At 33.9% G+C, this 27,526-nt stretch overlaps 1 protein-coding gene across 1 annotated transcript in view; it reads right to left on the bottom strand.

Moving 5' to 3' along the window:
* COL4A5 (collagen type IV alpha 5 chain) overlaps window positions 1-27,526 on the bottom strand; it is a 223,403-nt gene that overhangs the window by 33,894 nt on the left and 161,983 nt on the right. The window contains exons 37-40 of the mRNA XM_012750437.2: window positions 11,040-11,166; window positions 2,491-2,571; window positions 1,763-1,861; window positions 631-681 (exon numbers count right to left, since the gene is read on the bottom strand). Of these exons, the coding sequence (XP_012605891.1) occupies window positions 631-681; window positions 1,763-1,861; window positions 2,491-2,571; window positions 11,040-11,166 (358 nt within the window). The remainder of the gene's footprint in view (window positions 1-630; window positions 682-1,762; window positions 1,862-2,490; window positions 2,572-11,039; window positions 11,167-27,526) is intronic.

Below are 27,526 nucleotides of genomic sequence, written 5' to 3'. Positions count from 1 at the left end.
CCTCAGCCTCCTGAGTAGCTGGGACTACAGGCATGCACCACCAAGCCTGGCTAATTTTTTCTATATATTTTTAGTTAGCCAATTAATTTCTTTCTATTTTTAGTAGAGACAGGGTCTCGCTCTTGCTCAGGCTGGTTTCGAACTCCTAACCTTGAGGGATCCTCCCACCTCGGCCTCCCAGAGTGCTAGGATTACAGGCGTGAGCCACTGTGCCCAGCCTCAAAAAACATTTTTATTATTGATCTATATTTCTACAGAGTTTCCTTATCTTAACTTGATATTGCTTCCACGGGAGAAAACTGTGGGTTTTTTTTTTTTTCTGGCTAAACGCATTTTTTAAAATTTTGTGAATCTACTCTTCCTACAGTTTTGCCTTCTTTCTTTATCATTTATTTAGGAAGTTAATGAAGAGATATCTACGTGTAGATTCCTTTAATGATGCATTTTTATATAGCACAACTTCTTATACTATGTTGCCAAATAATAAATGCTTTAAGGTACAACTCTACCTTTTAGTATTCTAGGTTTGTATATGCATTTTTAACAGTAAATGGCAGAGATGAAAACATAAATGTACTGAAGAATATTCTCATTTTATGAATAGATTAAGAATGTTTCATTAAGATTTACCAGAAAGTCCTGGTAGTCCAGGGGGTCCTGGGATTCCAAAGCCTGGCTGACCTGTCAGAGTACAAAACAAAAAAAAATCTAAAGTGGATAATAATAATGAAACAAGAACAAATTATTTTCAGATCACTGAGATTTTTATTAAGTGCAACAATGTATATGAAACATGTAGACTTATTTCCAACACAGAACTACAATTTTTTTTTTTTGGAAACAGAGTTTCACTTTTTCACACTGTGTAGAGCGCAGTGGCGTCATCATGGTTCACTGCAGCCCTCAAACTCCTGGGCTCAATAGATCCTCCTGCCTCAGCCTCCCTAGTAGCTGGGACTATAGGCGACCCCACCACCACATCCAGCTATTTTTTTTTTCTATTTTTGGTAGACACACAGTCTTGCTCAGGCTGGTCGTGAACTCTTGATCTCAAGCGATATTCCCGCCTCGGCCTCCCAAAGTGGTAGGATTATAGGCGTGAGCCACCATGTCCGGCCCAATCCTTACATGAGAAAAATATATAAATATATATTTTATTTGTAATGAGTATTAAATATATCTTTATATGCTTACATGAAAATATATAAATGAAATATAGATTACATAGTAAAACAAAAAAATTTGAAAAAGCCAGGCAACCGCTTTTTGATATGAAAAATTGGACAAGAAAAGATATGGAGTTTTGCATAAAAGGGAGAAAACTTGATCAAGAAACATGAGCTAATATTTTCAGGATGAAGAGAAAGAAGATAATTAAGTCACTATCAAATTGGTATTAATTGATCAACACTTATGTGCACATAGTAGTAACATTCATTGGGTGTTGGGCAGGTGTGGCGGGGAGGAAGGGATGGGTATATTCACACCTAATGGGTACGGTGTGCACCATCTGGGAGATGGACATGCTTGAAGCTCTGACTTGGGTGGAGCAAGGTAATATATGTAACCTAAACATTTATACCCCAATAATATGCAGAAATAAAAATAAATTTAAAAAGAAGGTAATTAAGAAGGGAAAAATGTGTGATGGCTTAGAAAATAAGAAAGAAGATATAATTTCATTGTGAGTAAAAAAAAAAAGGCAAGTTAAAGTAGATGAGGAGGAAATTAGAAAATTACAAAAAATAAAAAAATACAGCACCTGGTTCACCCTTCTGTCCAGCGGGTCCAGGAATACCATCTTGACCTGGTTTGCCTTTTTCACCCGGAGGCCCTGGTGGCCCAGGACGACCTCCACCACCTAAAGAATAGAGTACAACAGGTTACAACCAGCCTTCCAATTCTCTTTTCCTTCCATATACCCTATTCTTTCCACACCAGCTTCAAATAGTTCTATACAAAAGAAACAAAGTGCTTTTGAGACACTGCTTTGAATGATGAAATCTTATGGAAATGAAGCATAAAAAATGAAGGAGTATAATAAGAATAAGGAACAGTCCATTAAAAAACCTAAAACTTTTCAGTTTCTCATTTTAATATGGCTTTACAATATCCAAGACAGTAAGGTGCAAAGAGTAGAAGGGTGAATTACAGCCCTCATATGGAGCCAAGAGATTTACTTTAGAAACAAACAAAATGGCTACAGCCTACCATTCTAAAATAATCAGAGCTTCTATCTTCTCTTATAAGATAGGAGACTTGAATTTATTCTGCCTGGAAAAAGTGAGCCTAAAAATAAGGTCACATAATGATAATTTTAAGTACTTTTTATTAAGAGTTATTTTGTACCAAATACACAGTGTTAAGTGAATGATCACCATGTTTCCTTGTTTTGAAAAAGGTCACAGCTGAACATGATTTGACTTTCCCATATTGAATATGATAAGTCTTAGTTTTACAGAACAGCAAACCCTTATTTATTATGCTTACCTACAGGACCAGGTTCTCCCGGAAGGCCAGGGTTCCCAGGAGGGCCATTAATGCCTTTTGGTCCAGGAGGGCCTGGGATTCCTAGAGTAAAGATCTCAATTTAAAAATAAAAGAAACTCTGTGTTGCTTTAAGACCTACAATTCAAACTTCAAATGTATAGTGTTAGTATAGAAACAGTGAAGAACAAAAAGGAACCCAAAAGATGCTGGTGTTTGCTAGCAATTTTTAAGAATATTTTTATGTTTTAAATCAATTTATCCAAAAGCCAGCATTATTATATATTCATAAACATAAAATATTATATTACATTGGTAGAATTTGTAGGATTCCACTATATGGAAATACCATAATTTTATTTAATCCATTCGTGTTGATGGACATTTGGATTGTTGTCAGGTTTTAAGTATTATGAAAACTCATTCTCCTCTCTATGGAAATCTAATCTATTTATAGTGTTTAGCTATCATAAATAAGCTGTTATGAATATATCTTCCCAGGTCTTTTTGTCGACATATGTCTTATTTTATCTTCGGTAAATATCAAGGAATAGAATTGCTGGGTCAGAGAGTAGGTGTATATTGTGTTTAAAAAAAAAAAATGCAAACCATTTTATACTCAAAACGACATGAGGGAAATTCCAGTTGTTCCAGATCTTTGCACAACCTATGTGATTATTTATATCAGTTGCTTTTATAATAGCCATTCTGTCAAGTATATAGAGCTACCTTATTGTGGTTTTAATTTGCATTTCTTTGATGGCTAATGACATTGACCACCTTTTCATGTGATTATTGGCCATCCGTATATCTTTTGTGAAATATATGTTCAAAGTTTTCTCCATTTTTCAAAATTGGATTGTATATCTTGTTATTATTGAGTTGTAGAAAGAAGTTTTTTTATATATCCCAGATATCATCTAAGATATATATTTTGCAAATATATTCTCCTAGTCTATGTCTTTCCTATTCATTTTCCTAGTGGTGTCTTTTGATGAACAGAAGTTTTAAACTTTGATTAAATCTAATCTATCATTTTTTTCTTTTACAGTTACTGTTTTTTGTGCCCTAAGAAATCCTTGCCTCCTTCAAGTCATGAAAATATTAACCTATGTTTTCCTCTAAAAACATTATGGTTTTAGCTTTTAGGTTTGGACTAAGATCTAATTAAAATAAATTTTTTCTATACGATGTAACGTATCACCTATGTTTCATTTTTTTCCCCATATGAACATCTAGATGTTTCAGGACCACTTGCTGAAAAGACTTTGTTTTTTCTGTTGGATTTCTTTGGTATCTTTACCAAAAAGTCAATTGACTGCATAATATGAGTTTCTTTCTATGGTCCATATTCTATTTATCAATCCTTATGCAAGTACCACACTGCCTTAATTACTGTACATCTTAAAATCAGGTAGTGCAAGTCCTCCAACTATGTTTTTCTTTTTCAAAATCGTTTTGGATATTCTATGTCCCTTCCATTTCCATATACATTTTAGAATCTGTTTGTCAATTCTTACCCAAAAAAGCCTGTTGTGTTATTAATTGGAATCACTTTGAATCTATGATTGCTTTAGAGACAATTTGCATCTTAATAATTTTGATCTTCTAGTCCTTAAATATGATCTATTCTTTTCATTTATTTTGGTATTTAAAAGTTTCTCATAGTGGATTTTATAGTTTTCAGTGGACATACCTTGCAAATATTTTGTTAAATTTACCCCTAAATAGTTTTGACGTCTGCCAAGATGGAGCAAGCCCATTACAGCCTCTTCTGCTCACTGATTCTAATTAAAAACTGGACAGAATACAAAAAGCGACTATTCAAGGACTCTGAAAGTAAACAGTAACAGGCATATTTGGGAGGAGGGATGTAAAAACCTAAAGAATGACCAGAAGAGCAGTGCATTCGTTTTCTATTGCTATGTAATGAATTACTACAAACTTAATGACTTTAAAAATGCCCATTTATTATCTCACAATTTCTGTAGGTAACAGTCTGGGCACAGCTGAGCTGGGCTCTCTGCTTAGCTTCTCACAAAGCTAAAATCAAGGTGTTGGTCTGGCTAAGCTCTTAAGTAGAGGCTATGGGGAAAGATGCACTTCCAAGCTCATTCAGGTTGTTGGCCAAATTTAGTTTCCTGGGGAAACAAAACTGAAGTCTCTGTTTCCTTGCTAACTAGCTGCCTGAAACCATTCTCAGGTCCTGCACACCACTCACATTTCTATTCCGTGGGCCATCTCCATAGGAGCAATGGAGATCCTTTCTTATGTAGGAATCTCTCTCATGCTTTGAATCTCTCTCACTTCCTCTTCCGCTACCACTTGGAGAAAACTCCCTGCTTTTAAAGAGCTCATGTGATTAGACTAGGGCCACCTAGAATATCTCCATATCTTAAGTTCAACTGATTTGGGAGCTTAATCATATCTGCAAAACCCTTCCACAGTAGTACCTAGATTAGTCTTTGACAGAATAAACAGGGGCCAGGGATCTTGGTGGGGGATCTTAGAATTTTGTCTACTATATAACTCAATAAAAAATGAAAGCACAATAAAAACATTTTCTAATGAATGACAGCTAAGAGAATTTGCTGTCACTATAAGAGACTTCACTATAAGAAATACTAAATGAAAATTTTCAAAGGAAATTACCTCAGAAGAGCCACACATTAAGAGTAAAGCCCATATGCCAGATCTAAGGGACACATCTAAGACTAAGGCCAATGGAAATAGCCCTGCTCTAACAAAACCTAAAATTCCACCACTGCAAGCAAGATAAGTTGATTCTCAGGTAATTGAACTGCTTACTAGAACAATATTCAGCACTCTTCAAGAAATTTAATAGAATCCAGAATCTCTATATCATACTATCCACAGCATTCAGTATATAAAAGATACCAGACATGAAAAAATTTGAAAATGTGACTCTTATCCAGAAGGAAAAAACTCTCAATAGAAAAAGACTCATGGATATGTAGAATGTTGGAATAAGGCAGAAAAGCACTTTAAATGGGCCATAAGAAATATTTTAAAGAATCTATAGGCAAAGATATGTATAATGGGTGAAAAAATAGGGAATATCTGGAGATGTATGGTAGCTCTAAAAATAATTTTGTGGAGGAGATTAATAGAATATTGAACACAACATGAAGTCTATAGTAGTTAGTATACAGTAATGTCCTATGCCTTCATATTCACTCACCACTCACTCACTGACTCACCTAGAGTGATTTCCAATCCTTCAAGCTCCATTCATGGGAAGTGCCCCATAGAGATGTACCATTTTTTTTATCTTGCAATATTTTTACTGTACCTTTTCTATGTTTAGATATGTTTATATACATAAATATTTACCACTGTGTTACAATTGCCTATAGTATTTAGTATAGTAAAATGCTGTACAGGTTTGTAGCCTAGGAGCAATAGGGCATACCATATAGCCTGGGTGTATAGTAGGCTATACCATCTGGGTTTTTCTTTATATCCTTATTCTATAAGCTTTTTTCTGCTTTAAATTAAAAAAATTTCTTGCACTTTAAACTTTTTGTTAAAAACTAAGACACATCCATATTAGCCTAGGCCTACACAGATTCAGGATCATCAATGTCACTATCTTCTACCTCTATGTCTTATTTTACTGGAAAGTCTTCAGGGGCAGTAACACCCATGGAACTGTCATCTCCTATGATAACAATGCCTTCTTCTGGAATATGTCTTGAAGCATCTGCCTGAGGCTGTTTTACAATTAACTTATTTTTTATAAGTAGAAGGTGTACACTCTAAAATATATAACAAAAATTATATAGTAAATACATAAACCAGTAACATAGTCATTTATTATCATTATCAAGTATTAGGTACTATGCATAATTGTGTGTACTCTACTTTTATACAACTGGAAATGCAGTAAGTTTGTTTATACCAACATCACCACAAATGTGAGGAATTGTGCTACAATGTTGCTACAGCTACAACTTTACTAGGTGATGAAAAGCCCCCAAGTATTTGTAAATTGAGCAATACAATTCTAAATAACCTATGGATTAAAACAGAAATCAACAGGGAAATTAGAAAATATTTTAAACTGAATGATAAAGAAAGCACAAAAAACACAAAATTTGGCTTAAACCCTTCTTAATGGAAACTTAAAGTTTTAAATACATCTATTACAAAAGACAAACTTGAAAAAACTATGATCTAAGCTTCCAACTAAAGAAGCTAGAAAAAGAATAGCAAGAGCAAATCCATAGAATGTAGAAGGTAAGAAATAATAAAGATATAATAAAAAACCAATGAAATAGAATACAGAATAAATCATATTCAAAAGTTAATTTTTAACAATGAATAAAACTTCATGAATGCCTAGCAAGATTGCTCAAAATAAAAAGGGAAACCAAAAATTACTTATGTCAAAATATTTTTAAATGTAGACCTCACTACATATCCTGCAGAAATTAAAAGGACAAAATAAGGATAATTATCAACAACTTTCTGCCAATAAATTTGACAATGTAGATGAAATGGTTGATTTTTTTGAAAAACACAATTTGTCAAAACTGACATGAAAATAAATAATCTGAATAGTGATATAACTATTAAAGGCTTTGAATCTGTGATTTAAAGTGTTTCCATAAAGAAAATTATAGGCCCAGATTCTTTCACTGGTGAATTCTATGAAATATTTAAAGAAAAAATAGAGAAAGAGAGAATATTTTCCAACTCATGAGGCCACCAAATCCCTACAGCAAAATGTTGACAAAGAGTCTATGAGAAAGGAAAATAATAGGCCGATACTGCTCATGGTCATAGACAATTGCAAAAAAAAAAAATAGTAAATCAAGTCCAGTAATAGTTAAAAATAATATATATAGCATGAACATCTTGGAGTTTATCCCAAGAATACGAAGTTGTTTTGACATAAAATATCAGTCACTGTGATTCACTATATCAACAGCATAAAGGAGAAAAAAACCATGATCATCTCTGTAGATTCAGAAAAAGGATTTGATAAAACTCACACCCATTCTTGATTTAAAAAACTCAGTAGATTAAAAATAAAAAAGAATTTCTTTAATTAATTAATTACTTAATTTTTTTTTCTTTTTTGAGACAGAGTCTCACTCTGTCTCCCAGGCTAGAGTGCCGTGGCATCAGCCTAGCTCACAGCAACCTCAAACTCCTGGGCTCAAGCAATCCTCCTGCCTCAGCCCCCTGGATAGCTGGGACTACAGGCATGTGCCATCATGCCCAGCTAAGTTTTTCTATATATATATTTTTTAGTTGTCCAACTAATTTCTTTCTGCTTTTAGTAGAGAAGGGGTCTCGCTCTTGCTCAGGCTGGTCTCAAACTCCTGACCTCAAGCGATTTTTCCACCTGGCCTCCCAGAGTGCTAGGATTACAGGCTTGAGCCACTGCACCCAGTCAATAGGAATTTCTTTGATTTAATAAAATGTATGTACAAAAATTCTGTCACTAACATTACATTTAATGGTAAAATAGTGAACACTTTCCCTCTGAGTTTAGGAAAAAGATAAGGATGTCAACTATAACCACTTCTATTAAACATTATACTAAAGGTCCTAGCCAGTACAATTAGACAAGAAAAAGAAATAAAAGGTATAAAGAACTGAAAAGAAGTAAAAAATAATATGAGGTGATGTCAGTTTAAAAAACAAAAAACCCTGTTAACTCTCCGAATAAATAAATGAAATCAACAATTTTCCTATATACAAGTTCAGTATTCCAAAATCAATTATTTCTATATATTCCAATAAGCAACTGGAAAATGAACCTGGAAAAGCAATACCATTTAAAATATCATCAGAAAGAATCAAATTTCTGGGGATAATTTTAAAAAAAGATGTTCAAGATCTATAAAATAAAAAGTTCAACATATTGTTAAATTAAATACCTAAATAAATGGAAAGATAACATGTTCATTGGATTAGAAGATTGAATATTATTAAAATATTAATTCTCCTCAAAGTTATCTAGAGATGTATTGCAATCCTAATCAAAATCCCTGTAGGTATTTTCTAATGGAAATTGATCAACTGATTTCCAAATTCATGCAAAAGATCTAGAACAGCCAAGGCAAGCATTGATAAAATGACTGCCAAATTCATACAGAAAACCTAATATAGCCAAGACAAGCTTTAAAAAATGCAACAGGCCGGGCGCGGTGGCTCACGCCTGTAATCCTAGCTCTCTGGGAGGCCGAGGCGGGCGGATTGCTCGAGGTCAGGAGTTTGAAACCAGCCTGAGCAAGAGCGAGACCCCGTCTCTACTATAAATAGAAAGAAATTAATTGGCCAACTAAAAATATATATACAAAAAATTAGCCGGGCATGGTGGCGAATGCCTGTAGTCCCAGCTACTTGGGAGGCTGAGGCAGCAGGATTGCTTGAGCCCAGGAGTTTGAGGTTGCTGTGAGCTAGGCTGACGCCATGGCACTCACTCTAGCCTGGGCAACAAAGCGAGACTCTGTCTCAAAAAAAAAAAAAAAAGAAAAAAAAATGCAACAAAGTTGTAGTACTTATACTACCATATTTCAAGGCTTAATACATATTTACAATAATTAAGACAGTATTGTATTGAAGCAAGAACAGATAATAAACCAATGGAACAGAATACAGAGTTAGAAATAGACCCCTACATATTCATCATTTGGTTTTCTGACAATGGAGGGACTGAAATTTATTGTGTAAACTTAGGTTCTTTTAAAAAAGTAATGTCGATAGCAATTAGATAAGTGCATGGAAAAAAATGAACCTTGACCCCTGCCTCACACTATAAAAATATTTTATTCAAGACAGCTCATAAACCTAAATGTAAAAGTTTAAACACTAAAGGTTATAAAAAATTAGGAGAACATTTCCATAACCTCAAATAGGCAAATATTTACTGAATTGTATACAAAAAGCACTAACCATAAAAGAAAAGATTGATACACTGGATTTTATTAAAATTAAAACCTTTTGTTCATTACAAGACAAACATTAAGAGAGTGAAAGGCAAATCTGAGGTAGGGAGAACATATTTGCAATACATGTATCTAACAAAGGACTCATGTCCAGAACACATAAAAAGCTGTTCTGAATCAATAAGAAAAAGGGCAAACAACCCAATAAACTTGAGAAGAAACTTAAAAAAGATGCTATCCAAATGGCCCATAAGTATTAATATATGAAAAAGTATTTTAATATTGTTATTCATTAGAAAAATGTAAATTAAAACCTCAGTAAGATACTTCTACATACCCACCAAAATAGATAAAATTAAAAAGACTGACAATACCCAGTGACATTGAGGACATAGGCAACTGAACAAGTAGATATTTCATGCATTTCTGGTGGGACTGTAATTTATTAATTACAATTTACCATTTTGGAAAACTGTCCAGCACCATATACTAAAGGTAAATGTGTACCTACTCTGTGATTTAGTGTTTCTACTTCTAAGTGTTTGTCTAAGAGAAATCAGTGTATATGTTTCCCAAAAGACATGTAAAAGAATTTTAATCACATCTTTTTTCATAATAGCCCCAAAGTGGAAATAATCCAAAAGTCCATCAACAGGAGAATGGGTAATTGGTTGTGGTACATTTCTCTAATGGAATATTACACAGCAATGATAAAGAACTACTGCCACACACCATAGAATAAATGAATCTTACAGACATAATGAGTGAAAGAAGCCAGACACAAGGATCACTGTATGATTCCACTGATATGAATTTCAGTAACAGGCGAAATTAACTGATGGTAATAGAAATCATAATAGTGGTTACATCGGTGTAGCAGGGGAGGGTTCTCTGTGAAGGGGCATGGATAAACTTTATGGGATGAGGGAACTATTTAATATCTTGATATATATGGTGGATTCATGGATATATACATAGATATTAATAAAAAACCATCTATAGTTTTCCACATTTAAGTGTACTTTACAATATGTATGCTATAAGTCAATACAAAGGTTAAGAAAAAGATAAGCAAAGATCTATTCATCTGTGCCGCTGTGTAATTCAGAAGACAAAAATTAATAAATATGATCATGAATAAGCAGGTACTATAATAATCTAGTTTGGGCTACCCACTTGATTATAGTGCTAAGACCCTTTGCTTGAATGACTCAGTCTTTGTCATTTGAATGAACTGTATGATTGTTCTACCAACAGCCACTAGCTGTGTGCCTGCGTACAACTTTCTAAGAGAATCAGCAGCAGGCTACAGCTTGGAAGCATATATTATCACCTACAAAAATAGTAAGGCTTCTTAATTGATTTGTGGCTAGCAGTCAAAGATTGAAAAATGTTCTGCCAAACAGTCTCTCTGTCCACAGGATATTGTCCTGCTGAGTCAGTATTACTCATTTTCATTTTATACAGAAAGAAATTTGAGCTAAGAAAAGGTAAAGAGCTAGTTCAAGATTATGTTGCTAGTCAGTATTCGATTGGGAAATAGAATACAAGTCTGTCAAATAAGTTGCTCTGTGATACTGGTTACAGTACATAAGGAAAGAAAGAAGAATTTAAAAATAGGAATATTACCTGGGAATCCAGGAAGGCCTGGTTGTCCTTTTGCTCCAGGGGTCCCTGGCAATCCAGGCAGACCCGTATCTCCAACAGCACCTTTGATACCCGGGTCTCCTGGGTATCCAGGCAGACCAGGTTCACCCTGAAAACATGAATAAAAAGATAAAACTGAAGTCTCCACATGAGTAAGATTTCATAAGAGCATAACATTATTTATAGAGCTTTTATAATACATCAGACACTCTGCTAAGTGCTTTACATAAATTACTTCATTTAATCATAACAACAGCCCCATGAGTTACGCTTTATTGTCTCCATTTACAAATGAGAAAAATGAATCTTTGAGAAGACAAGTGCCTAAGGTCTTTAGTAAGTGGCAGAATTGGGATCTGAACCAAACTCTATCAGACTCGAGAGCTCATACTATTTCCACAGTATATGGAAGCATCATTCTCATTAATCCTTAACAACCCTATCTCATGTTATAGAGATGCAGCTTAGTAAGTGGTAGACTCTGGATTTGGATTCAAACAGTTTGACTTAAGAACCTGTGATTGTCATCCCTACTGTGCTACAATACAATTCATTGCTTACAATAACTATGTCCATGCTACAGTAGCTTCTACTGCAAAAGGTAAATTTCATTATAACATGAGGAAGTCAATCAATTCTTCAGTGGATATCTAAAATCTCACTTCTTCCATGAAGTCTTCCTAGACAAAGAAAGCTTACCCTAAGAGTTTAATGTAGGTTCTTATTCTGTCATGTTTATAATGGTTTCATATATGCCAGTCTTAACTCCTCAATTACATTGAAAGTTTCTTCGGGGTAAGAGACAATTCATATACATATAAACATTTTTGTTCAATGAATATTTGCATAATGTTTTCTTCTAATAGATCCTTAGAAGAATTCATACCTACTTTCACAATTAAAACAAGTTTTTTCCCAATAACAGCTAAAACATATACCATAACTCTAAAACAGTGTTCACTGCTCTGCTCATGAGGATTGTGACCTCTCCAACAAAGTGCTAGTGTTTAACATCACCTATTGAATGCTTCCTTCCTCACTTAGTGCATATACTTGTCTAGGTGAATAAGATCTTCTACTGTGACTCATGTGTTTCTGTATTATGGTAATAGGTTTTTAAACTAATGTTTTTTCTTACTACTTCCATGCTGTTTTGGTTACTATACCCTTGTAATATAATTTGAAGCTAGGTAATGTGATGCCTCCAGCTTTGGACTTTTTGTTCAGGATTGCTTTGGATATTCAGGCTCTTTTTGGTTCCAAATGAAACTTAGGATTGTTTTCTCTAATTCTGTGAAAAATGACATTGGTATTTTGATAGAGAGTACACTGAATCTATAGATTTCTTTGGGCAGTATGGTCCTTTTAATGATGCTAATTCTTCTGATCCATGAGCAAGGGATGTTTTTCCATTTGTTTGTGTCACCTACAATTTCTTTCACCAGTGTTTTGTAGTTTTCCTTGTGAATGTATTTCACTTCCTTGGTTAACTTTATTCCTAGGTATATTTTTAGTAGCTATTATAAATGAATTGCTTTATTGACTTCTTTTTCAATTAGATTATTATTGGTATATAGAAACACTACTGATTTTTGTACATTGATTTTGTATCCTGCATATATCAATGGAAACAACAGAGAAACAAGAAATAAAGCCACATATTTACAGCCAACTGATCTTTGACAAAGCCAACAATAACATATATTGAGGAAAGGACACCGTCTTCAATAAATGGTCTGGGAAGATTAGATTGCCATATGCAGAAGAATAAAATTGGACACCTATCTCCTATCTCTCTCCATATACAAAAATCAACTCAAGATAGATTAAAGACTTACATATAAAACCCAAAAATATAAAAAAAGTGGAAGAAAACCTAGGGGGAAACTCTGCCTAGACATTGGTCTAGGCAAAGAACTTATGACTAAGACCTCAAAAGCACAGGCAACAAAAACGAAAATAGACAAATGGAAATTAATTAAATTAAAAAGCTTCTACACAGCAAAAGAAATAATCAACAGAGTGAAAAGACAATCTGTAGAATGGGAGACAATATTTGCAAACTACTGATTCAACAGGGACTAATATTTCTATATACAAGGAACTCAAACAATTCAACAACAACAACAACAACAACATCCCATTAAAAAGTGGGCAAATGACATGAATAAACATTTTTTAAAAGAAGACAACACATGCCCAACAGGAATATGAAAAAATGCTCAGCATCACCAATCATGAGAGAAATGCAAATTAAAACCACAAGGAGATATCACTTTACCACGGTCAGAATGGCAATGGCTATCATTAAAAAGACAAAAAATAACAGATGTTGGTAAGGATGTGGAGAAAAGGAATGTAAATTAGTATAGCCTCCATGGAAAATAATATGGAGATTTCTCAAAAAATAAAAATAGAACTATCATTTGATCTAGCAATCCCAATACCAGGTATCTACCCAAATGAAAAGAAATCAATATATAAAAAATGATATCTGTTACACTGGTATGTTTATCTCAGCACTATTCACAATAGCAGAGATATGGAATCAACCTAAGTGTCCATCAGCAGACGAACAAATAAAGAAAATGTGATATATATTTAAATATACATATTTAACAGAATACAATTCAGCCATAAAAATCAATGAAATCATGTCTTTTGCAGCAAGATAGATGGAACTAGAGGTCATTATCTTAAGTGAAACAAGCCAGGCACAGAAAGACAAATATCACATGTGCCCACTCATAAGTGGGCGCTAAAAATATGTTCACATGGATGTAGAGAGTGGAATGATAGATAATGGAGACTGGGAAGGGTGAGGAGGTAAGGGGAAGGATGATGAGATATTAGTTAATGGGTACAATGTACATTATTTGGGTGATGGATACCCAGCCTTGACTTGACCACTACACAACCTATGCATGTAATAAAATTGTAGATGTACCCCATACATTTGTGCAAATTTAAAAAAATACTAAATAGAAAAATAATAAACTAATGCATTTTCTCCTTACATCCTGTTATTTAAAAAAATAAGAATCTTGGGCTAGTAATATATATATATTTTCTGAACCCTTATGAACCAAACGTTTAGCTCATTTTTAGGTGCATAATAGGTATACCATTAAATTTTGGATTGAATTGGTTCCATCTTAGGTATTTACATAGGAAAGCTTTGAATTATTATGATTCTTCTTCTTATTCATGAAGGAATTAAATTTTTATACCAAAATTAAAAAAACAAGACTAAAATTCCAATATTCTGTTAGTGGTAAACCTGTAAGGCAGTAGACCTGATTATTTATGAAACTAAAGTACGCTAAATTCCACAAATACACCAGTGCCTCCTTATCTGCTGTTTTGCTTCCTGTAGTTTTAGTCACTTGCAGTCTGAAGTTATTAAATGGAAAATTCCAGAAATGAACAATTTATAAGTTTTAAATTGCATGCTGTTCTGAGTAGCTTGATGAAATCTTGTGCTGTCCTAGTCCATCCCTCATGAGACATTAATCATCCCTCTGTCCAGCATATCCATGCTATATACACTACCTGTCCATTAGTCACTTAGTAGCTTTCTCTGTTATCAGATGGAAAAAACAGTATATATGAGGTTTGGTATTATCCGCACGTAGGTTGAGACATCCACTGAGGGTCTTGGAGTGTATAATGGGGGACTACTATAATCCCAGCTCTAAATTCAGCCAGCACTTCTTCCTTAATACAGTTCTTCTAATCAGCCTCATGGCCCTACTCCTTCAAACCTAGTAAATTTTAAAAACAAAGTATATTTTAGTAGGGCTTCTAGAAAATAATGAGATTCGCTAGCTTAAGTTTTATCTAGCTTTTTCTTATTCATACACTTTTAGAGAAAACAATAAGTTTCAAATAAGGTAAGCAAGAAGAGATAAAGAAGAAAGTGCTCAGGAAATCAACAAACTGGCCAGGAATCTCGTAAATCACTCTGAGAAAGGAAAATTCAAATCTATTTGCACTTATAGGAAAAGCTAGAAGTGACTTGAATACCCAGCTGCAAACAGCTACATTTGTTCTAATGTCAAGCTTTGATATAATTCTGAAAATGAAATATAGCATACCTAACGAGTCAAATTCGCTACTGTGAAACGATCTAACAAATACAGTAACAATGGAAGACAAGCCTGAAATTAGAACTGCTTTCAAGGTCACTGTGTTGTATCACATACAGTCCATGTAGAAAAAGAGACAATTTGATATCTTTTTGTTGTTAAAATTCAAATTGGTAGTCTAAGAATATTTGGATCATAGTCAATTTCTACTATGTCTTAGTAATGGCATCTTCTCCTCCATTCCATGCTATCACCTACGACCCAGAATAAAATTACAGGCTTGCCCCACTTTACAGAACAGAAGACATCCAAGTTGGTGAGAAAGTTAATCCTTTTTTTCTTGCATTCCATTGTAAAATTGAAGAAGCATTGTCACTGGGGGGGTGGGTGCGGGGGGAACAAGACAACAAATGGAAAATATTTGGTGAAAAAGAGTAAAAACTATATCCTGCTTTATGGCAAGAAGACTATTACAACAGTAGTCCAACAGTTGGAAGCTGTGGTCCTCACATGATTGTCAATGTTTTTATAGCCCTATCTGTATTTGGAGGTTAAGGACACCTTGAACAAAGCCAGAAATAGGTTCTACTTTAGACAGAGAAATTAACAATCAGGGAAATTAAAGAGTGGATGCAGACACACTCTTTTTTATTTGTAAAACCTTTATTTATATATAATTGATATAAAAAATTACACATATATATGAATACATTTTGATGAGTTTGGATATATGCATACATACATGATACCATAACCACAAAGTAACAAACATATCTATCACCTCCAAAACTCTGTGGTATTTTGTGTATGTGTGTTTTGTGGTAAGAGCTCTTAATATGAAATCTATCCTCTTAACATATGCAAAGGTGAACAATACTGTCCTGTTAACTATAGGCATTAGGTTGTATTACAGATCTTCAGAACTTATTCATCTTACATAATTGAAGCTTTATACTCATCAAGCAACCATTAACATTTTAGTAAATGATATAGAAAAGGAAGCATACAATAAGATTTTCAAATGTGCAAATTATTCAGCTTTCCCAGGTAGCGAAATGTTAATCTAACAGGAACAACCTAATAAATAATGGCTCAAGGCTACCTGAGCAGGCCAAAGACACCACATGAGATTCAAAAAGAGTGTGTGTAAAGTGATGATGAACTTAGAGAAAAATAATATACACTAAGTTTTTAAGATAATAAACTCTATCCTTTACCACTCAAGGAAGGAGTGATAGCAAATTGCTCCAAACATCAGCCCAAGGTACCCAAGAGTAGCTCAAAATACTCAAGAAACAATACAGAAAAAATATGGCTCATAAAATTATGCTATGTTATACTAACATAGTATGTGCAGTTCTAGCAACCACACCACATAAAATTACTTAAAATGTATTCAAAATTAAATGCAAGAAAAACACTAACACCCATTGTTCATTAAATCTCAGGATTCTAGAATTTTAAAAATCCTAAAAAATAGTCATTTTAAGAAAAATGAAAACATTACATTTTATAGGTAAAAATCGTGTGGATTTTCCAATAATGTTCATAATTACTTTTTAAATAACTTTTTTGGGATATTCACAAACCATGTAATTCATCTATTTAAAGTGTACAGTTTAATGTTTTTCATATATCCACCAGGTTATACAACCATCATTCACAATCTAATTTGAGAAAATTTTCATTTCCCCTAAAAGAAACTATGTACCCATTATCAGTCATTCCCCATTCCCCTCTCCTTCCAGGCCCTGGCAACACCTAATCTGCTTTCTGTTTATACAATTTTGCCTATTCTGGACATTTCATATAAATGAAATCACACAATATGTGGTATTTTGTGTCTGGCATACTTCATTCAGCATAATGTTTTCAAGGTTCATCCATGTTATACCATGTATCAGTACTTTATTCTGTTTAATCACCAAATAATATTCCATTGTATAGCACACTTTGTTTAGCCATTCATCTATCCATTAGTGGACATTTGTGTTTTTTCCACTTTTTGGCTACTATAAATAATTCTGCCATGTACATTCTCATACAAGTTTCTGTGCAGAAATACAAGTTCATTTCTCTTTGGTGTATAGCTAGGAGTGGAACTGTTGGGTCATATGATAACTCTATATTTATCAATAACTTCTTGAGGCACTGTCAAAGATTTTTTTGCAGCAGCTGCATCATTTTACATTCTCACCAGCAATGTAAAAGGGTTCCAATTTCTTCATTGCCAACAACTGTTATTTTCTGTATTGATTATGGCTATTCTAGTGAGTGTAAACTGATATCTCATTGTGGTTCTGATTTGCATTTACATAATGACTAATGAAATTAAATACCTTTTTATGTATTAATACATATTGGCCATTTGTACATCTTTATAGAAATATCTGATTTCTTTGCCCATTTTCTACTTGATATTTTATTTTATTTTTAATTCATAAATAATTGCACATATGTATGATATACAAATGATGTTATGATATGTGTATATATTATGAAATGATTAAATCAGGCTAATTAACATTTTTCACTTTTACGTGGCTTTTTATTATAGTAAAAGATACAAAACATAAAGTTCCACCACTAAGTAACAGGTTCATTTTAGCAAGCTCTACACTGAACATTGCAGGGCTCTTATTCCTGGTGGGAGAATATTTATTTCATTTCTATAAGAAGCTACCTGTGAACACATTCATTTCTAGAAAAATTAAAAGATTTAGGCTATTTTTTAGTTTCATAAATGATGAAACAGAGAAAATGTGTAGTGTTTAAAAAGTAAAAATAAACATGATTTAATGGAAAAAATTTACCATTTTAACAATTTTCAAGTGTACAGTTTAGTGACATAAAGTACATTCACATTGTTGTGCAACCATCACCACCATAAATCTCCAGAACTTTTTTCATTATACCAAACTGAAACTCCATACTTCTTTCCACAATCAAGTTAGTTAACATATCTATCACTTCATATAGTTACCATTTTTTTGTCTGTGGTGAAAACATTTAAAATCTACTCTCTCAACAAATTTCAAGTATGCAATATAATATTGTTAACTATAGTCACCATGCTGTATGTTTGATCCTTACAACGTATACATCTTATAACTGAATGTCTGTGCCTTTTGACCATTTCCTTATTTTCCCCTCCACCAACCCCTGGCAATCACCATTCTAATTTCTGTCTCTACAAATTTGACTATTTTAAGTATCTCATATAAGTGGAATTATATAGTATTTGTCTTTGAGTGACTGGTTTATTTCACTTAGCATAATGTCTTCAAAGTTCATTCATGTTGTAGCATGAATCACAGTATCCCATTTCAATGATGAATAATATTCTATTGTATTTGTATACTACATTTCGTTTACAAGTTTCTCTGCCCATGGATACTTTGGCTGTTTCCACCTTTTATATACTGTGAATAATGCTGCTATAAACACAGCTATAAAAATATCCATTTGAGCCTGTTTTCAATTCTTTTGAGTGTACCTCCAGAAGTGAAATTGCTGGATCATATGATAATACAATGTTTAAATTTCTGAGGAACTGCCATATTGCTTTCCATAGTGGCTGCACTAATGATGCACAAGGGTTCCAATTTCTTCACATCCTCACCAATAACTGGTATTTACTGATTTTTTTATAATAGCCTTCTTAATGAGTATGAAGTGTTATTTCACTGTGGAATTGATATGCATTTCCCTAATGATTTGGGATGTTGACCATTTATTCAAGTACTTATTCGACATTTGTACATCTTCTTTGAAGAAAGGTCTATTCAAGTCCTTTGCCTATTTTTAAATTTGGTTTTTTGATTTTGTTGTTGTTGTTGACTTGTAGGAGTTCCTTATATATTCTGGAAATTAATCACTTATCAGATATATGATTTGCAAATATTTTCTCCCATTCTGTGAGCTGCCTTTTCATTCTGTTGATAGCATTCTTGGATGAACAGAAATTTTTTATTTTTTTTGAGACACAGTCTCACTCTGTTGCCTAGGCTAGAGAGCAGTGGCATCATCATAGTTCACTGCAACCTCAAACTCCTAGGCTCAAGCAATCTTCCTGCCCCAGCCTCCTCAATAGCTGGGACTACAGGTGCATTCCATGACATCTGGCTAATTGTTTCTATTTTTAGTAGAAATGGGGTCTTGCTCTTGCTTCGGCTGGTCTCAAACTAACTCCTGAGCTCAAGCAATCCACTCTGGCCTCCCAGAGTGCTAGTATTAAGACATGAGCCACTACACCCAGGCCAGAAGTTTTTAATCTTGATGTAGTCCAATTTATCTATTTTTTTCCTTTGTTGCTTGTGCTTTTGGCGTAATATTCAAGAAATCATTGCCAAATCCAGTGTCATGAGGGTTTTGCTTTGTTTTTTTAAAAAGAGTTTTATAGTTTTAGGTTTTACATTTAGGTCTTTGATCTTTTTTGAATTAATTTTTACATATGATGTAAGGAAAAGGTACAAGTCCATTCTTTTTGCATGTGGACATCCAATTTTCCCAGCACCATTTTCTTTCTTTTACTTTGTATTTCGGCATACTATGGGGGTACAGATTTTAAGGTTTCAATAAATGCCCATTTCACCCCCTCCCCCACAAGTCTGAGTCTCCAGCATGACCATCCCCCAGATGGTGCACATCTCACTCATTATGTATGTATATACCCGCCCCCCTCCCCCCTCCCACCTGCCCAATACCCTATTACTGTAGTACCTATGTGACCACTTAGGTGCTGTTCAGTTAATACCAATTTGCTGGTGAGTATATGTGGTGCTTGTTTTTCCATTCTTGGGAAACTTCACTTAATAGTATGGGTTCCAGCTCTAACCAGGAAAATATAAGATGTGCTATGTCACCATTGTTTCTTAGAGCTGAATAGTACTCCATGGTATACATATACCACATTTTATTAATCCATTCTTGGATTGATGGACACTTGGGCTGTTTCCACAGCCTTGCAATTATGAATTGTGCTGCTATAAACATTCGAGTGCAGGTGTCTTTTTTGTAGAGTGTCATTGGATCTTTTGGGTAGATGCCCAGCAATGGGATTGCTGGATCAAATGGTAGAATCACTTGTATCGCTTTAAGATATCTCCATATTGCTTTCCACAGAGGTTGAACCAGTTTGCAGTCCCACCAGCAGTGTAGGAGTGTTCCTCTCTCTCCGCAACCACGCCAGCATTTATTGTTTGGAGATTTTTTGATAAAGGCCATTCTCACTGGGGTTAAGTGATATCTCATTGTGGTTTTGATTTGCATTTCCCTGATGATTAGAGATGTTGAGCATTTTTTCATACGTTTGTTGGCCATTCTTCTGTCTTCTTTAGAAAAGTTTCTGTTCAAGTCCTTTGCCCACTTTTTAATGGGGTTATTTGATTTTTTTCTTCCTGATTTTCGTGAGTTCTAAGTATATTCTAGTTATCAGTCCCTTATCGGATGCATAGGATGCAAAAATTTTCTCCCATTCTGTAGGTTGTCTGTTTACTTTCATGACTATTTCTTTGGCTGTCCAGCACCATTTTTTTTTAAAAACTGTCCTTTCCGCACTGAGCATTCCTGTCAGAAATCACTTGACCATATACACTAGGATTCATCTCTGGGCTCTCTATTCTATTCCATTGGTCTATTTGTCTTTATGTTAGTACCACACTATTTTGATTACAGCTTTGTAATATGTTTTGAACTTAAGAAGTGGGAGTCTTCCAACTTTGTTCTTTTTCAAAATTGGTTTGTCTATTCAGGGTCCCTCAAGATTCCACATCTATTTTTTGGGATGAATTTTCTATTTCTGCAAAATATGCCATTGGGATTATGTTAGGGATCACACCGAATTTGTAGATCGCTTTGGGTAGTATGGACATTTGATAAGTTAAATCTTCTAATCCATAAACATGGAATGTCTTCCCATTTATTTACGTCTTCTTTAATTTCTTTTGGCAATATTTTCACTTTTCAATGTATAAGTCATTCACCTCCTGGTTAGGTTTAACCAGATGCCAGTATAAACCACGTTACGTTTATTCCTAAGTATTTTATTCTTTTTGATGCTATTGTGAATTTAATTGTTTTCTTAATTTCTTAATTTCCTTTTCAGATTGTTCATTGTTAGCATATAAAAGCAAAACTGATTTTTGCATGTTGACTTTGTATCCTGCAACTTTGCTGAGTTCATTTATTGCAACATGTATGGAATGTATGGAATCTTTATAGTGTTTTCTACATATAAGATCATCATGTCATCTGCAAACAGAGATAATTTTACTTCTTCTATTTACATTTGTATGCCTTTCATTACTTTTTCTTGCCTAATTGCTCTTTCTAGGGCTTCCAGTATTATGTTAAAAACAAGTGATGAAAGCGAGAATTCTCATTTTGTTCCTGATCTTAGAGGAAAAGCTTTGTCTTTTACCATTATTAGTTATGGGTTTTTCATATATACCCTTTATAATGAGGAGATAGTTTCTTTCTAGTCCTAGTTTGTTGAGTGTTTTTATCATGAAAGAGTATTGGATTCTGTCACATTCTTTTTATATTTTAATTGAGATGATCGTGTGGGAGTTTTTCCTTCATTCTGTTAAGGTGATGTATTACATTGATAATTTCTGCATGTTGAACCATCTTTGCATCCCAGGGATAAATCCCACTTGATCATGGTGCACAAAATTTCTTTCAGTCTATGGGTTGTCTTTTCACTTTCATTTCCAGCAGAAAAAAATTAAATATTAATATAGCCTAGTTTATTTTTTTGTTGGTTATTTGTGCTTTTGATGTAATAGCTAAGAAATCATTACCTAACCCAAGGCCATAAGAATTTAGTCATCTTTTCTTCTAGGATTTTTATAGTTTTAGCTCTTATATTTAGGTTAATAATGTATTTGGAGTTAAGTTTTGTATATGGTATGAAGTAGGGGTCCAAGTCCATTCTTCTTCTTTTCTCATAAATGACTTTTATTAAATGACATTGTTTTAATGTTGTGGTCAGAAGTAGGGAGTATCATTCATTACATGTAGCATGTTGTCATGTCCAGTCTGCTGCCTCATGACTTCTCTGAGGAAAACTGACTCAGTGATTTGAGGCTTGGCCTTCAGCACAAGTGAAGCAAACACCCACAGAGAGCAGACAGAAGATTAATACTGTCTTTCTTTCTGAGATACTTAAGGCAGGGTTATTATCTAATTATTTAGTCCTTTATTTTATAGATTCCTTTGCCTCAGTCATATAGGTTGAGTTAATCAATGTATAATGACTCATCTTAATATTTCCAGAATGTGTAGAATATGCCACAGTATAGTGGTTTGAATATACCTATCAAAAGCTATTCATATTTTAAATTATTTTTAATTTTTTAATTATCATGGATAATTAAATAACATATATATAGTGCATTTAATATTTTGATATAAGCATACAACATATAATAATCAAATCAAGCAAATTGAGATATCTATCACCTCAAGCATTTATCATTTCTTTGTGTTAGGAACATTCCAATTCCACTGTTTTACTTATTTTGAAATAGACAATAAATTATTGTTAACTATAGTTGCCATATTGTGGTATTGAACTGAATCTTATTCTTTTTGTTTAATTGTATTTTTTTACCCATTAACCATCCTCATTTTATCCTCCTCTCCCCACTATCCTTCCCAGCCTCTGGTAACCATCATTCTGTCCATCTCCATGAGTTCAATTTTTTTTTAACTCCTGCATATGACTGAAAACATGTGATATTTGTCTTTCTGTGCCTGGCTTCAAATTCATTCTTTTGCAGATAGATATCCTCTTATTTCAGCATCATTTGTTGAAAAGACTATTCTTTTGTCTTGGTAGGCTGGCCACGATGGCTCACACCTGTAATCCTAGCACTTTGGGAGGCCGAGGCAGGAAGAATTGCTTGAGATCAGGAGTTTGAGACCAGTCAAGGCAACATAGCATGACCGTCTCTGCAAAAAATAAAAACATTAGCCAGGCATGAGGCCACACAGCTATAGTCCTAGCTACTTGGGAGGCTGAGCCAGGAAGATAGCCTGATACCAGGAATTTGAGGTTGCAGTGAGCTAGGATGGTGCCACTGCACTCTAGCCTGAATGATAGAATGAGATTCTGTCTAAAAATAAATTTCCTTGGCATCTTTGTTGAAAATCAGTTGACCAAAAATGTATGAGTTTATTTCTGGACTCTAATCTATTTTATTGATCTCTATGCCTATCATATGCCAGTATCACAATCTTGAATACCATAGATTTGTATTAAGTTTTGAAATATGAAACAGTGAGTCCTCCAAATCTGTTCTTTTTAAGATTTGACTATTCTGGATTCCTCGCATTTCCATATGAATTTTAGGATACACTTGTCAATTTCAGCAAAAAAGCTATCCAGAATTATTACTGCACTGAATCTTCAGTATGATTAGATTTTAAGAAGGAGTAATGAAGGATAGAACCATTATGCCATATTAAAAGAATATTACAGATTCATATAATTCCACCGAGTCATTAAATTTAAGAGTTGAAGAAATCTTAGATATCATCTACTTCAGCCCTTTCATTTTAGATATAAAGAAATAATATGTACAGAGTGCTTTATAATTTACAAAATATTTTTTCTTTTTCTTTTTTAAACAAACTTTTTAAATCTCATTGAAGCCTCACAATAACTCTGTACAAAAGGTAGGATATCTCTTCCACCCATTTTATGGAAAAGGTAATAAAGACACAGACCAAGGACTCAAACTTCTACCTGCTGACTCCCTGTCCAGGGTTTTCAGTGTACATAAACTATGTTATTTGTAAAATAAATTACTGATCTGATCTTTCACCACTACCCCTACTTCTTAACAACTCAGTAATTATAGATCTTTCTCTTATGTTTGTCATCCCCAATCATACTGTTAGGTTTTCCTGAAACTTTTCTTCCCCTCTTCCTTTATAATACAGGTACTCTTTATTTTACATGGTAACATAGGACTGTAAAAATGAAAATGTAAACCAAAGCCATGTAAGATGATCTTAATAATCAATGAGAAAATTATGATTATTATATGACCTTTAAAAATTTTGTCAAAACATTAAAATCTCTCTTAATGTCAGTTATATGTGTATAGAGGAATAAAAAATAGTAAAATTAATATTTAGTACACTCATTTTAGAAACATTGAGAGAGTGCTTTATTCCTTTGTAAAAAACTTACCAAGGGTAGTTTGAACAATGTCTCCCTTCTTCTCATTCTATAACTTACAATATGGAACACATATCTTTACTATGCCTTAGCACAGAAATTGTCACACTGCTTTCTAAACTTGGATCACTTTTCAACATTTTAACCTTTACACTTTAAAACTTGTGAAATATCTCCAAGATTTCCTTTAATGTGAAGATTTTTTGATGGTGACACTTCCTCTGTGACATCATCATCCTTTTCATCAGTGCCACTTTCCTCATTTATATTAGTAAGTTTGCCTTCACTAAGTCTCTTGGCTACATACCTAGAGTCTTTCAAATGGTGGCAGTGTCTACATTCTTATGGTTGGCTGTTTCTTCTATAACTCAATTTACATTAAATTCAAATCTCACTTCCAGGGTTATCACTTTCTTTTGTTTTTGCTGCACTTTTTTCTTTGTTGGCCAGTTTTCTCTTTTGATTATCCAGTTTTGTAAAATGTCACATTCGTATATCACTGGGAGACAAGGAGGCAACACAACTATATGCTTTGCTGTCAGTGCATGAACTGAACAGATGCACAGTGACTAATCACTGACAGAATTTGAAGGAAGTGAATGACTGTTCACTGATCATGATGCACATTTGTTATTTATGTGGTGATTTACAGAGTGAAGAGCTAATATACCATTAACACTTAAACCATGTTATTGTGGATCAGTTTTATTTAACTAAGTCATGGTAACTGAAATTTCTGTGCAACATGTCACCATTTTAAGATATAATACCATCTGAAAGAAACAACAGGCTACTTTACAGCATTTCCTTGTTTTATCAGCTCTATAAATTTCCAAATTAATGTAGAGTTTGCTTATTGAAATATACTTTTAGGCTACAAAGAAAAACTAAAAGTTAAGCCAGGTGTGGTGGCAGTGTGCCTATAACTCCAGCTACTCAGGAGGCTGAGGGCAGGAGGATCATTGGAGCCTAGGAGTTCAAGTCCACACTACACAACAAAGTGATATCCTGTCTCTTTAAAACAATAGAAAAACAAAAGGCCTCTTGCTTGAAGAGTTGAATATACCTTGGACATTTCGATTGAAACATATTTTTCTGCTACCATCCATTATAAATTCAGAAATGATTTATTATGTTTATATTGTTTTGATGATATAAATGTTAAAATTCACTCATTCCAGAAAAAATATGCATGAACAAATTTGGAATTTTTTAATTTGGAATTTTAAATCAGTGAATAAAGAATAGAGTATGTAACAAATGGGTTGGGTCAACTGGATATTTATTTAGAAGAAAAAATAAAGTTAGACCCTTACCTTATTCAATATACAAAAAAATTCAGATGCATTAAACATTCAAAGTTATTATAAAGAAAAAATCCATGAAAATACTGTAAGAAATATATAAGTCTATTTTTATGATCTTCAGATATATGAGTCTTCTTTTAATTTCTTTTTTAAAAACTCAGGCCTCAAACTTCCCTTGCCTCTTCCTCCTTCTTACCCCTCAATTGATGAATTTCCTATTTCAGCAACAAAATATAAACAATCAGAAAACTATGCTCCTGATCTTTCTCACCAAACCTGCTTCTTCCAAAATCTCTCCTATTTCGATACGTAGCAACTCCACTCTTCCAGTTGCTCAGGATAAAAACTTTGGAGTCATCCTTGACATCTCATTTTCTTTCATGTTCCATAAGCAAACCTTCCTGTTTTGACTTATAATATATATTCAGAATCTGACCATTTCTTATTACTTCCACTGCCACCACTCTGATCCAAGTCATGAACACCTCTAACCTGTATTATTTAAATATCACCGTAATGGTGTCAGTGCTTTCACTCTTGTTCTTTTTATGATCTATTTCCAAAACAGGAGCTGCAATATTTCTTAAAATTAATGTATAATCATTTTACTCTTTCCTTTGGTTCCCCATTTCACTAAGAAATAAAAGCCCTTGCTATGATCCATAAGGCCCTAGCTCAGTGGTTGGGAACCTGTGGCCTTCTCGCCACATGTGGCCTTCTAGGTCGTTAAGTGTGGCCTTTTGACTGACTCCAAATTTTATAGAACAAATTCTTTTATTTTTATTAATAAATTTTTGTTTGCCTTTTATATTTTTATTTTATTTTTAAGATGAAGGCATTTAAAATACCAAAGAATAAAATAAGTTTCAATAAAATAATTCTCCCAGATTGACCAGCACAGTTAGAGTATTAGTATGCCATAAGGCCTAAATTGATGGCTGTTATGCTCATAATTTAGTTCTAACTTCCCCCACCTGACTGGTGCCACTACCACACGAGGCTGGCTGGAAGGAGTTTATGGGGGTCAAGTACACCAGTCTGTTATCAGCTTTTGGGAATAGTGCACTGTGTTTCTGTTTGAAGTGAAATTTGTGAATAGTTGCACAGCTTGACAATACTTTTTAATTCTGTCTGCTTAACAGCCTATGATGTCAAAGAAGACCAAGAGAATGCTGAAGGAAGAAAACATGTTTAGGGCTGGGCGAGGTGGCTCACGCCTATAATCCTAGCACTCTGGGAGGCCAAGGTGGGTGGATTGCTTGAGGTCAGGAGTTCGAAACCAGCCCAAGCAAGAGCGAGACCCCGTCTCTACTAAACATAGAAAGAAATTAATTGGCCAACTAATATATATAGAAAAAATTAGCCAGGCATGGTGACGCATGCCTGTAGTCCCAGATACTCGGGAGGCTGAAGCAGTAGGATTGCTTGGGCCCAGGAGTGTGAGGTTGCTGTGAGCTAGGCTGACGTCACGGCACTCTAGCCTGGGCAACAAAGTGAGACCCTGTCTCAAAAAAACAAAACAAAACAAAACAAAACAAAAACATGTTTAAATGATGATTGGGAATACCAATATTATCTTGCGTCTGCTAAAGATAAGATGACTTGCTTGCCTTGTGATACTGTAACATCAACATTAAAGAAATTCAATGCTCATCAGCATTATAACACTCATAAGGATCACAAATATTTTAAATTAGAGGGAGAGACATTAAAGGTTGTATTGCAGAAATTAAAAGACAAAAATCAAAAGCAATGACAATTCTTTAAAGCAGCAATAAGACCTGGAAGTAATACCAACAAACAAACTACAAATTTACATAGTAGCTTATATACTCGGGGGGGGGGAGCAATTCAGTGATATAGAAATTGTGAAACAATGCACTG

This window comes from Microcebus murinus, chromosome X (genome assembly GCF_040939455.1).
Source record: "Microcebus murinus isolate Inina chromosome X, M.murinus_Inina_mat1.0, whole genome shotgun sequence".
Classification (NCBI taxonomy): domain Eukaryota; kingdom Metazoa; phylum Chordata; class Mammalia; order Primates; family Cheirogaleidae; genus Microcebus; species Microcebus murinus.
The sequence above is the reverse complement of the archived record's forward strand: the minus strand, read 5'-3'. Positions and strand labels throughout refer to the sequence as shown.